This window comes from Pongo pygmaeus, chromosome 5, assembly GCF_028885625.2.
Source record: "Pongo pygmaeus isolate AG05252 chromosome 5, NHGRI_mPonPyg2-v2.0_pri, whole genome shotgun sequence".
In the NCBI taxonomy this organism is placed as follows: domain Eukaryota; kingdom Metazoa; phylum Chordata; class Mammalia; order Primates; family Hominidae; genus Pongo; species Pongo pygmaeus.
The window spans coordinates 155,731,173-155,744,416 of record NC_072378.2 but is presented as its reverse complement, the minus strand read 5'-3'; the positions used below and the strand labels follow the sequence as shown (position 1 = coordinate 155,744,416).

Below are 13,244 nucleotides of genomic sequence, written 5' to 3'. Positions count from 1 at the left end.
CTCTTCTCAGCAGCCAATAGTTTCATAGAACTACTGCTTCATAGAGAGCTGGCTCACTCTACCTTCACAGGAGACCTGCCTGGCATCCCAAACTCTCAAATGTCTATCAAAAGTGGCAGAGCCAACAGATATTTCACACAGTGTGCTTCAGAGAACTTCTGTAGATTTTTATCTGAAAGTTGTATTTATAGTTAATGTTCAGAGAGAAAAGCCAAGACTGATTTTTACTCAAAATGCTGGGAACATTTATTTAACATCTCTCCTCCTGACCCTCATACTGCCTGGTCCTCTTTGCCATGCGGTGTCCCCTCCCCACCAGCCATCCCTGTCACAGGCCAGCAGGATGTTAATCCATCTACCTTACCCCTAAAGGGGACCGGTGAGGACCACACTTTAGTGGAGACGGCTTCCCAGTGCTGAGGAAGACACAGGTTTTACAGAGAACATATAGGGGTTCCTTTAGTCACTCTTTCCTCTAAAACATTTGAGTATTTATTTTATAAGGGACTTCTGATCATTCAACACAAAACTTTAAGATCCAAAGGAATGAAGCTAGAGTGGTGGGATGAGAGAGGTGACAGACAGGGGCAAGCTTTTCAAGTCACACACACGTTCCAGTGGCCATCAAATGAGCAGACAAGTTCTCTATATTTTATAGAAGGCAGGGGGAAGTAGTAATACAATATTCATTAGTTAGTTAATTAGCTAGTTGGTTTTTCAGATACATGCAATGATATGTTATAAATTCCTGGAATTCAGGGTTTTCTACAATCTGGCCCCAATGGACTTTCCAACCTTTCTTCCCGTGACCTCTACATGCAGCCTCTGTCTTCCAGCTTGCTTGCTCTACGTGAAATGCCCTTCCCTCCACCAAGTCCCCCCACCACACACCTCCAGGTCCACAGCCTGTCCATCTGCAGTGCTGAGATCAAACACAAACCCTTTCAGAAACTGTCCTCTGACGCTGATGCTGAGAGCCCTGTGCCTTGCTTCTGGGTGCCTTTGCTCTTGTAAAACAGAAAAATTAGTGGGAATCCCACCTCTGACCTCTCATTCTCTTCACTGCAAATGTTTTTTTTTCCCTCTGGAGCCGGGAATTATTTACAAGTGTTTTCCAATTCAACTATGAGCTTCTTGAGAGTATGAAATAATGTGTAATTCACCTTTATGTACCTTCGACATTTAACAAAAGGTTATCTGTTAAATATACAAGTGAATAAATAAATGACTGAGAATAAGAAAAAGAGAATCAAACAAAACTAAGTTTTATAAGGAAATTAGTATCCAAGGATCTTAATTTTTTCCACCACTAACAGAAAGCCACACGCTCACTTCCACACTGATGGAAATGAAACCGATTTTCAGCACAGACAAAACAAACTCGTAATTCTGAGACCGAAGTTCTGTGTCCTGGTAAAACCAGTATTTCCCAATCAGATTGTTTTCTGATTTAAAAAAAAAAAAAAAAAAAGTACCACTCATCTTTAGGAACACTAATATGTTCTTACATCTGGAAATCTGGGGTGTCAGCCAGCCAGACTCAGTAATAGCAGTTTTACATACAAACAGAGCATTCTCTGAGCTAAATGCTGTTAGTCATCCTAAACAGGCTATGGAAGCCAAAATGCCCTCACTCTCATAAACAGGAAATAAGTGGGTTTGCCACATCAGAGCTGGCTCTATAATTCTTTTCCCTGGTGAGAAGCTATATAATGGACACAAACATTCCCAAGAGCAATTCATTCCAAAGAGCAAATTTACATCGAAGTGGCTTCTGGTAGCTTGAGACTCAACACTACTCACAGCAATTTAAAAAAAGAATGATTCAAAGGGGGTGTGGAGGCTAAAAAAGAACCTCAGGCTGCAATTACCTTCATCATCTGGTAAGCATGTGTTGGATTTATATCGTCTAAATGGAAGGAGGAACATAGGTCTTTTCTATTTTGTCCCCTATTAAATATACCTCCAATCCTAACAAGGTAGGATTAATGGCTGTTTATAGATGGAGAATTCATTAATGCAACAAGTTCAGTGTTTACATAAAGACTTTGTTCAGAAACTCTATGCCCAATGAGACTTTCTTAAAAGCTGCTGGAATGTTTCAAAAGATGGCAAACACTAGAAAAGGGATTTTCATACATAAATCACAAATACGGCATTAACAGGATCCCAGTATAAACAGGTCTGGCCCGTCCAATCCCTTCAATGGTCACCTTGTTGGCTCTAAAATAACACTGGCCTCTTTGGGGAATTCCAGTGGTAAAATTAATTCTCTCTATAAAAAGTTTTTACAGATGATATTTCCGCTCAAGTCAAATACAGCCTGTGGACATTTCCTCTCTCCACTGTGAATAACTAGAACAGAAATTTAAGCCCTTCAAGGCAAAATCAAACGGTCATTCATTTCTTAGGCAAGAGAGGAACTTCATACTGAACCCTCATCAATTCTCCATATATTTCTGTCTCTTCCGCTCCTCACAGAGCATCACAAGCATAGTGGAGTGAAGCTGGTGAATGCTGGAAGTTCTTTGCTTCCCAGTGTAAGCGATTTGCCAAATGGAACATGGTGTCTTCCAAGCATGGGCTGAGCAACAAATGAGGTGAGCTAAGAGTCGACTGCCTGCATTCTGAGCGCACAAAGCAATGGTGGAGGTTTGGGACACACAATTCCTAAGAACACACATGCGCAACAGCGATCATGTGCTGGGAACTTTACTCATATTATCTCATTCCACCCTCAAAACCTTGGAATAGAAGGCCTCAGGAAACAGTAAGTCCTACTGCCTCAGTTCAGGCCACCTCTTTTAGACTAATGGCCAAGGGGCAGCAGGAGTGCTCACGCCAGCCCCGGGGCTGCTCTCCAGCCAATGCAGGCTAGAGAGGCTGGCTCTCCAAGGCTGCTTTCCACACCTGCACAAGTTAAAAATGGGGCTTGCAGCCGGGCACGGTGACTCACACATGTAATCCCAGCACTTTGGGAGGTCGAGGCGGGCAGATCACCTGAAGTTGGGAGTTTGAGACCAGCCTGACCAACATGGAGAAACCTCGTCTCTACTGAAAAAACAAAATTAGCCAGGCGTGGTGGTGCATGCCTGTAATCCCAGCTACTCGGGAGGCTGAGGCAGGAGAATCGCTTGAACCAGGAGGTGGAGGTTGCAGTGAGCTGAGATTGCACCATTGCACTCCAGCCTGGGCAACAAGAGCAAAACTCCACGTCACAAAAAAAAAAAAAAAAAGGTGGGCGGGGTGGGGGAGGGGGGAGTTGCACTGCCCCAAGCCTCCTGCAGGAAGGAGGTGCACCCTGGAGTCTGCATTTTCATTAAGCTCAGCAGGTGAGTCTTGGGCACTAGGAAGTTTGAGACCCATTTTCCTAAGCATTATTCGTATCAATGAATGTTAAATACTGCAAGGATGCTTCCTTTCTAGAAAAGCAGAACTTTAATAGCAACCCACAAGCAACCCCCTAGCTTACTGGGACCTGCCACTGTGACTAACACTTCTTTCAGTCAAAGATTCATTAGATATAGAGATATAGACAGAGACAGATTTTTTTTTCCCACTTGAAACTGATCAAGAGACAAAAGTTAAGCAACATAAACTTCAGGATATGACTGAAAGCCCTGAACTCTGTGTAGCTTGTTCCCAGGGCCCCCCACACATTTTAAGTACTCGACAGGGGGCTATAAATATTCTGCTTGGATGGGCAACATAAGCCCAAACAAGTGCTTAAGGCTTTCCTTTTCGTCTACTTTCTGATATTCTTATAATTTCTATTTTTAAAAAACAGGTCTTGTTTCCCAGAGAGCCAGCCATTTGGTTTTTATAGCAAGCAAAGGATTGGCTTCTCTGGAAAAGCAAACAGAACTTTCCTTCTTTTCAAGTACATGGTTGCCTTCTAGCAATGCCAAGGGAAAGTGAAATTTAGGGAAAGGCAGGCTCTCAAATGGCCGGCCACTGTTAAGTTATAATTCAAAGTATTAAAAACTGTTTTTCAAAGTCATTTAAATTTTTGATTTCCGTAAATTTTAACTTTTTTAGTTAAAAAATGGGATTACTGTTTTCTAATTCATTGCAAAAGTAAATCAAGGTAATTTTTAATAAAACATGAAGTTGCAAAGGAGAGGGAGGAAGAGGAGAAGCATGTTTTCAGAATTCCTGCCAAGTAAAACACTGGGCTGAACATGCCACAGACAGGAACTCCCCCAAACTCACAGGGTCCACAGGGGCAGGGGAGAAACATTATCCTCTGGATGAGAAAAGTGAGGCTCAGCATCTTCATTCAGGCTACCCTAAAAGCAGAGTCTGAGTCGAGGACTTGGGTACAGAAGCTTATTTGGAAGGTGACCCCGAGATTCCCAAAGGAGGGGGTATGGCAGGAAGGGCAGGAAGCCCATGGGAGGTGTGAAAGCAAGGCTGCTGTGTACAGCTGGGGCTCATTCCAGGGCCCATCTGCAGGGCTGTGTGGACTGCACCTCAGAACCGTTTCCACCAGGGTAAAGAGGCTGGGGTAGCATCCACCAAAGCCCAGAACTCCCTCAGTGAGTCAAAAAACCCGTACAGGGCAGCCCAGGACCTGAACCCACGTCTGACTCAAAACCTGTATGCCTGTTCCCATGCCACCTCTCAGAGTTTCCACAAACACAGGCTTCTCTTGTCATTCGGATGTTGCATATGAATGAGAGACCTGGGCTTTTTTCACTTGTATCTTTTAATCCACCCACCTACCCTTATTTTCTTTTCCCCTCAACCTTCAAAATGGAAGACTTCTTTCTGAGATGTTTGCCCACCGGCATGGAACTTCCTTCACAAGCAACGCAACTACCTCAAAAAGAAAAAGAAAAGCCTATGTTTGTGGTGTCTGGGGAAGGAGTCTGCTGGGGCTGTTTTTTCCAGCATAAGCAACATCACTATGGAACAGCCACCCGGAGCTTAGGAGAGGGGAGGAATGGTAAAGCTCAGGGCAGAGGCGGGCGGGGCGCTGCCTGGGAGACTGTCACGCCCACAGAGCACAGTCTTGCCAGGACACCAGGAAAGGGTTAGTGGCTCCCACTAGGCTGGTAGTGGAAGAACCTGCAAGGTCCCATCAGGAGGACGTGATGTGGACAAGCACCGTGCCTGCCTGGCTAACTAAGCTCTCTGTCCACAGACATAGGTTGTAAAGGATTAGACAGTCCGAATGGCTGCTATTTAACAGATCCAGGACTGCCTCTTAGTCTGTTTCCTTGCAAATAAATAAATAAATAAATAAATAAATAAATAAATAAATAAATTGGCTTAACTCACCTGCTTGATCCTTACTATTTTAAAAAAAATTAAAAAGAAAAGAAAAATGACTGGGCGCGGTTACTTACACCTGTAATCCCAGCACTTTGGGAGGCTGCGGGGGGGGGGGGGTGTGGATCGCTTGAGGTCAGGAGTTCAAGACCAGCCTGGCCAACATGGTGAAGGCCCGTCTCTATTAAAAATGCAAAAACTAGCTAGGCGTGGTGGCACGTTCCTGTAGTCCCAGCTACTTCAGAGGCTGAGGCAAGGGAATCACTTGAAACCGGGAGGTGGAGGTTGCACTAAGCCAAGATCGCGCCACTGCACTCCAGCCTGGGCGACAGAGCAAGACTGTCTCAAAAAAAAAAAAAAAAGGTAAATTTGCCCCTTTCTCTGCTTTCTATAGGAATTCATTCCCACAAGTACTAAAAGTATTATAGCCTCTGTGGTAATTTCTTATTATGATAAAATACATAGAGACATAACACAGGTAGTGAATGTATCCCTCAAGAGTAATGAATCCAACAAATGGACACATGTATGTATTATATGGAATACTCAGGCCCATAACAGCAGCCCAGGGTAGCTGAATGATGGCCCTAATATACCTAAGTAATTAATAAGTTCCATCATAATTTTTGTTTTATGACATTCACTTTTATATGCCAATAGTCCATTTAATGGCATTTTAAATTAGAGGAAAGCCCCAAGAGAGGAGGGGAAAGCACGAGATACCTTATTGAATCACAAATCTTACCATCTGATTTTTTAATTCCAAAAATGACCTAATAAACTTCCTTTATAATTAAATCAATCCTCACAACTTCTCTTTGGTGTTTTTCATTCATTTTTGGTAATCATGCAGAGATTTCAATTGGAAATCCATTATCATCGTAATTAAGTATAAAAATTGCTCTGTGCTCTCCCAGGAAAAAGACCCCACACTTGGTCTCCTGTGGAGCTTGACCCGGGCTCTCCAGAGGTATAAAGCGAAACTACTGGTTTTCAGTACTGGCCAGAGCCCCTAATTTACTTGACTGCAGTACGTGAAATACACATGAATGATAAACTCAAAACTTCAGATCTTCAAATGATTTCCTCATATGGAAGTCTTACCGTGAGAAAAATATACTGGCACATAGTTTTTCATTTTTAGGCCTTCACAAAGTTTTAAAATTCATGACCTACATTAAAAGTTTGCTGTTTACTGGCCAGGCACGGTGGCTCATGCTTGTAATCCCAGAACTCTGGGAGACCGAGGCGGGTAGATCACCTGAGGTCAGGAGTTGGAGACCAATCTGGGCAACATGGTGAAACCCCTCCTCTACTAAAAATACAAAAATTAGTGAGGCATGGTGGTATATGTCTGTAGTCTCAGCTACTCAGGAGGCTGAGGCAAGAGAATCTCTTGAGCCCGGGAGACAGAGGTTGCAGTGAGCCGAGATTGTGCCACTGCACTCCAGCCTGGGTGACAGAGTGAGACTCTGTCTCAAAAAAAAAATAAAAATAAAAATAAATTTTGAAAAAGAAAGTTTGCTGTTTATTAAGAAAGTAGTACTTAACAAAAGATATAACTGAACTGAAGTGCATGGGCTGTTCTAAGAGCCCAACAGAAGACTGCAAAATGTTTGTGCCTTAGATTCAACTAAATAAGAAAAATCTTTCCACTTTGGCATTTATGCAGGCTTTCATCTGCCTTCAATCACAGAGGAACTACAAGACTAAACATTATGGGTGATTTTTAAAGAGTCCGTGATTTTTTTTAAATGTTATTTTGTGCAAAAATAATTATTTTCTATTTTCATGAAAGCGCTATAATTACTAAAATGCATGAAATTTTGATAAAATCTACTCCAGTTGGCATCTGTGTTCTTCTAATAAATTAGAAAACATTCTTTGAACAGCTTAAATAATCTGAGTTTGCAAGCAAAATTACAGTCTAAAAATATTGGCTGTTGATACCAGCAGTTAAGAAGGAAGACAGAACAAAGCCTTACCATTGGCTGTATTCTTTTTAAAGTTATCCAGGAATTCCTCCAGCAGTTGGGACTGGTTAGGAGGGGGCAGCAGACTCTTCTGGTCCCTGGAGAACAGGTCACTGTCTGACCAGGATGTACACAGGGTTGCTTTTGTGTCCAGAGGCCGGGCAATCAGAGTGAGTTCGACGCTCTTCTCAGAAAACAGGGCCTCCATCTGCTTAAGGTCAAGATCAGACACAGCTTCCCCATTTAGCATCATGATCTCATTGCCCTTTCTCAGCCCTGAGAAAAAGGAAGGAGAAACAGAAAAAAGAGAGAGGGATTACTGTGAGAAATATTTTAAGATGAAAGAAGGCTGCACACTCAAACCATGTACTCGTAGGGACTGTTTTGTTTGTTGCTTTCTTCAAAGAAAGTGTCAGCCAGGCACAGTGGCAGGCGCCTGTAGTCCCAGCTAATCAGGAGGCAGAGATGGGAAGATCACTTGAGCCCAGGAGTTTGAGGCCAGCCTGGGGCTATATAGCAAGACTCCGTCTTTTAAATAAGAAAAACAAAAAAGAATTAAAGGGCCAAAATGTATAGTATTTAGATGCCACTAAGAGCAAAACAAATGTTAGCTCTCTCACAGCTACTATTAGAAGAAACAGTTTGAAAGATCTCAGCTCACTGCAACCTCTGTCTCCCAGGTTCAAGAGATTCTTGTGCCTCAGCCTCCTGAGAACCACTCATTCGTTGTTTTTTCTAGTGTTCCCATGTTAACTTTGTTCCATCCGTGTCTGCCTGTCTGTCTCACACTCTCTTCCTCCTTCCCTCTATCTGTCTATATATGTATACACTTTCTTTTAAACACACACGCACATGCTCTCTCTATATATAGGCATATGCATTTTCTTTCTTTTCTCTCTCTCTGTCCTTTAAGGCAGGAGTCTCACTCTATCTCCCAGGCTGGTCTTGGGCTCCTGGGCTCAAGCAATCCTCCCATCCTCCCACCTCAGCCTCCTGAGCAGCTGGGTTTATGGGAGCGAGCCGCTGTGTCTGGTCACCTTTCCAATTAAAGTCTTACGTTTATTTTCTTTAAAATTCCAGGAGAAACCTTTTTCTGACAAAACTGTAAGAAGAAACATTCACTAGCCAGACTGTATTCCACAGTTTCAAATTAAGAGGCAACAGAGGCACGGTGTGCCACACAGACCTTCCCCATACGCCAGGCCATCGGGAAGAACGTCACTTATAAATATCCGGCTGAGATGCTGATGCTCATCCACCTGCGCTGTAACTGCAAAGCCTAGGAATGAAAATAAAAGGAAAAAGCAAGTCTCAACCCACCACACTCAATTTCTCCAACCACATCGGCAGTATCTCCTTGAACATCTTTTCTCATAAGTACAGTATGTTGAGAAAGTCTAAATTACAACTATTTTGAAAGTACAAATATCTTGCAGGGGCAGAAAAAGAAAAATGTCAGACGAGAGGCTTAAGAAATATAAAAACATAACTTTCATTCAAAAGGTGAGACCATGCACCCACATGCATAACAGCATAATTCACAATAGCCAAGAGGTGGAAATAACCCAACTGTCTGTCAATAGACAGATGGATAAGCAAAATGTGATCTATGTATACAGTGGAGTATCATTCAGTCTTAAAAAGGAAAAATATCTTGGCATATGCTACAATTTGGGTGAACTTTGAGGAGAATATGCCAAGTAAAATATGTCAGTCACAAATAGACAACACAGTATGATACTATTTACATGAGTAGCTAGAGCAGTCAACTTCAGAGAGGTAGAAAGTATTAATAGAATGGTGGTTGCTAGGGGAATTCCGAGAGATACAAAGCATTAACAAACTGGTGGTTGCCAGGGGCTGGGGGAAGGACAGTATGAGGAGTTGGTGTTGAATGGGTACAGAGTTCAGTTTTACAAGACGAAAAGATCTCTAGAGATAGATGATGGTAGCACAACATTGTGAATGTACTTAACATCACAAAACTGTACACCTAAAAGTGGTCAAGACGATAAACTTTATGTTATATGTCTATTACCACAATTAAAAATTTAGGAAGAAATTTAACAGCAAAAAATACTCTTACTGAAATACATGAAATTCAGTTCAATACAACAAATAATTGTTGAGAAACAACTATGTTTGGGGTTGAGCATTTTAAGAAGGTGAAAAAATGCTTGGATGAATACAGTGCTTGCCCTAAATACATAAGAGTACATGCAAATCCTAGGCAGACCTTCCCTCTTCTGAATGCATGGCTCCTGACTTAGTGTCCCCCTCTGTGATGCCACAGTGAGGAGCACAGGTTTCCATGTCTTGGTCCCCTAATACGGAAGGTTCTTTGAGGACAGCAAGAATGTCCTGTTCCCCAGGTCTCTGCTGTGACCCCAGCAGAGCCTGGCAGATTATGGTCTCATCAGAGAGTATCTTCTGCTGGCAGATTATGGTCTCATCAGAGAGTATCTTCTGCTGGCAGATTATGGTCTCATCAGAGAGTATCTTCTGCTGGCAGATTATGGTCTCATCAGAGAGTATCTTCTGCGGGCAGATTATGGTCTCGCCAGAGAGTATCTTTGCAGTGTCTTCATTCATCCATTCCAATACAAAGATGAACACAAATGGCAACCACAAAAAGCATAGCGAAGGCCAAGAAGAGGAGAAAAAAGGCCAAGAGGGCTTCAAAGGAAAAACCAACATAACATGGGGTCTGGGCACAGTGGCCCACGCCTGTAATCCCAGCACTTTGGGAGGCTGAGGTGGGCAGATCACTTGAGTCCAGGAGTTCAAGAGCAGCCTGGCCAACATGGTGAAACCCCATCTCTACTAAAAATACAAAAATTAGCCGGGTGTGGTGGCAGGCAAGGCGCCTGTAATCCCAGCTACTTGGGAGGCTGAGGCAGGGAGAATTGCTTGAACCCAGGAGGCAGAGGTTGCAGTGAGCTGAGATCATGCCACTGCACTCCAGCCTGGGCAACAGAGCAAGACTATGTCTCAAAAAAAATAAAAAATAAATAACATGGGGGTCAGAAAAGATTATACAAATTTTTAAAAAACGAAAGCATCCTAAAAAGGACATTTTAACATATTATAAACTTTATTATTAGTTTGAATCATTTTAAGGAAAATAATCATGTATCAATATATTTAACAAGGTAAGAAATAGTGTTTCTATGGAGGTATTTACCAATCATTATCTAATCATTCAGTGTTTCTATGGAGGTATTTACCAATCATTATCTAATCAAGGAGAAATGTAGGAAATGATGCTATGAAGTGACTTCAGAAGTACTGACCCTTAACTGTTTTTTTGTTTTGTTTTGTTTTGAGACGGAGTTTTGCTCGTCGCCCAGGCTAGAGTACAGTGGCGCAATCTTGGCTTACGGCTCACTGCAACCTCTGCCTCCCAGGTTCAAGCGATTCTCCTGCCTCAGCCTCCTGAGTAGCTGGGATTACAGGCATGTGCCACCATGCTTGGCTAATTTTGTATTTTTAGTAGAGATGGGGTTTCTCCATGTTGGTCAGGCTGGTCTTGAACTCCCGACCTCAGGTGATCTGCCCACCTTGGCCTCCCAAAGTGCTGGGATTACAGGCATGAGCCACGGCGCCCAGCTGACCCTTAACTGTTAAACTCTGGGAAGAAAGAAGGAAGTAAGCTAAAGCAATCAGATACAGCTTCTTCAAGAAAGACCTTGAGTTAGTTCTTGAAGGACGGCAGGATTCATGTCATTAGAGAGGAGGGATGGGGGAAGAAAGAGGAAAAAAGGGGAGCATTCCAGGTGGGAAGAGAAAACTAAGAGCAAAGACACTAGAGATGAAAGCAACTGTCATATGAATCATGAGTTGATCTGCTCAGAGCAGCACCAGCACACAGTACATTCATTATTAATCTATATTTTCAAATTCCCATCAATTTTATATTTATTCCATTTAATTACTTTGGCATTTCCCTCTAATACCTATCTGTGTCACCTGCTAATATCAATAAATAGAAATGAAGGAAGAGAAAGAAAGTTCAGAAACTATTGTCATATATTCTGAAAATGTGAATGTAAGGGGAAAAAAATTAAGTCCAAAGATACTGGGGCAAAGTAGGCAAAGACGAACAACACAATTCCCTGAAAGGGGCATTCCTTACACTCACCAAAGTCACACACACTCCCAGTCTTCGTGAGCTGCACATCATAAACATTTAGTGGAAAGACTTCTATTTCATCATAAACCTGCAAAAGATGAAAACAACAAAATCAGAGGATTTCATGTTATGATACCTCAAAAAATTACTTTGACACTATTTTTCATAAAACAAGAAAGCTATTAAGATACCGTTTATATAGAGATTGTTTCCAAACTAGATGCCAAATTTAAACAGAATTTTCCCCAAAAATGACATTTTTCAAAATCAAAGGGCCATAGATGTGGTTCAGTTTCCCTTCCTAAAGCTAGTGCACACTCACCTGTTCTTGCATATATTCATATGGGGCAGGGAAGCAATACTCAACATTGTCATCTACTAATTTTCGAAGCTGTAGGCCATAATGGCTAGGTTCCAACTGCCTCATCTATAAAGAAAAAGACAGTTATTCAGATTTTAAATGCTCTTTCTAAATCCATCATTGGTTAGCAGGCTCATTAAAAATCAAGGTAGAAATCTCTAAAAGAATACTGCATATAATTTGCTGAATTTAAACCTATATAAGAGCTCTAATTTAAATACTTGTATGCAGGCCAGGCGCAGCGGCTCACACCTGTAATCCCAGCACTTTGGGAGGCCAAGGCAGGTGGCTCACTTGAGGTCAGGAGTTGGAGACCAGCCTAGCCAATACAGCAAAACGTCGACTATAGTAAAAATACAAAAATTAGCCAGGTGTAGTGGCACACACCTATAATACCAGCTACTCGGGAGGCTGAGGCAGGAGAATCGATTGAACCCAAGGAGGTGGAGGTTGCAGTGAGCTGAGATAGCACCACTGCACTCCAGCCTGGGTGACACAGCAAGACTCCGTCTCAAATAAATAAATAAATAAATAAATAAATAAATACTTGTATGCAAAAAAGTAAAGGGGGACAATTATTTTTAAGAAGGTTTTCTCTGAACAATATTGCTTATGATTAAAGGCAAGAGATGCATTTTTAAGAGATTACGGTAGAACATCTGATAGTAGAATAAATCTTACTAGCTCAGCAAACGCCATCTCTTTAGTTAGGTTGAGCCTAACCTTGTTTCTCATTACTAAAGTACAGAAATTTGTAAAATGTTAACAAATCTACAGTCTTCAGAATTAAGAATGTCCTACTCCAAAAACTTTCAAAAGGAAAATGTGTACACACACACACTCATATTTTCTCTCGCATGCATATTTTCAACAGTGAGAAATTTATCTCAGGTCTATGCTCTAACTGGGTCAAATTGACCCACCACTTCTTCTTTTTTTTTTTTTTTAAATTTGAGACGGAGTCTTGCTCAGTCACCCAGGCTGGAGTGCAGTGGAGCGATCTCGGCTTAAGGCAAGCTCCGCCTCCCAGGTTCACGCCATTCTCCTGCCTCCGCCTCCCGAGTAGCTGGGACTACAGGTGCCCGCCACCACACCCGGCTAATTTTTTGTATTTTTAGTAGAGACGGGGTTTCACCGTGTTAGCCAGGATGGTCTCGATCTCCAGACCTTGTGATCTGCTCGCCTCGGCCTCCCAAAGTGCTGGGATTACAGGCATAAGCCACTGCGCCTGGCCGACCCACTACTTCTGATACCCTTTATTACTCAGAAAATTATCAGTTTAATAGAGGATATCATTGGTATAGAGCATTGTTGGTTTTCTGAATAAAAACGTTACATATGGGAGCAAAAGGAAATTAAGTTCATAAGGATATAAACTACATATAAATGTAGAGAATCCTAATGTTTCAAGTCAAAGTGAAAAAGGGGGACTAAAATTAGACATTTTTCACATTTATTAAGTGCACATGATTAAGCGTTACCAAACTCTATATGCCTTTTTCAC

General features: G+C 42.1%; 1 protein-coding gene across 13 annotated transcripts in view; it reads right to left on the bottom strand.

Annotated features, from left to right (window-relative positions):
• Window positions 1-13,244, bottom strand: part of TIAM2 (TIAM Rac1 associated GEF 2) — a 267,112-nt gene that overhangs the window by 66,426 nt on the left and 187,442 nt on the right. For all 13 annotated transcript variants that reach the window (XM_063666750.1, XM_063666740.1, XM_063666743.1 and 10 more), the window contains 4 exons: window positions 11,702-11,806; window positions 11,389-11,467; window positions 8,434-8,526; window positions 7,260-7,523 (listed from right to left, as the gene is read on the bottom strand). In XM_063666750.1, the coding sequence (XP_063522820.1) occupies window positions 7,260-7,523; window positions 8,434-8,526; window positions 11,389-11,467; window positions 11,702-11,806 (541 nt within the window). The remainder of the gene's footprint in view (window positions 1-7,259; window positions 7,524-8,433; window positions 8,527-11,388; window positions 11,468-11,701; window positions 11,807-13,244) is intronic.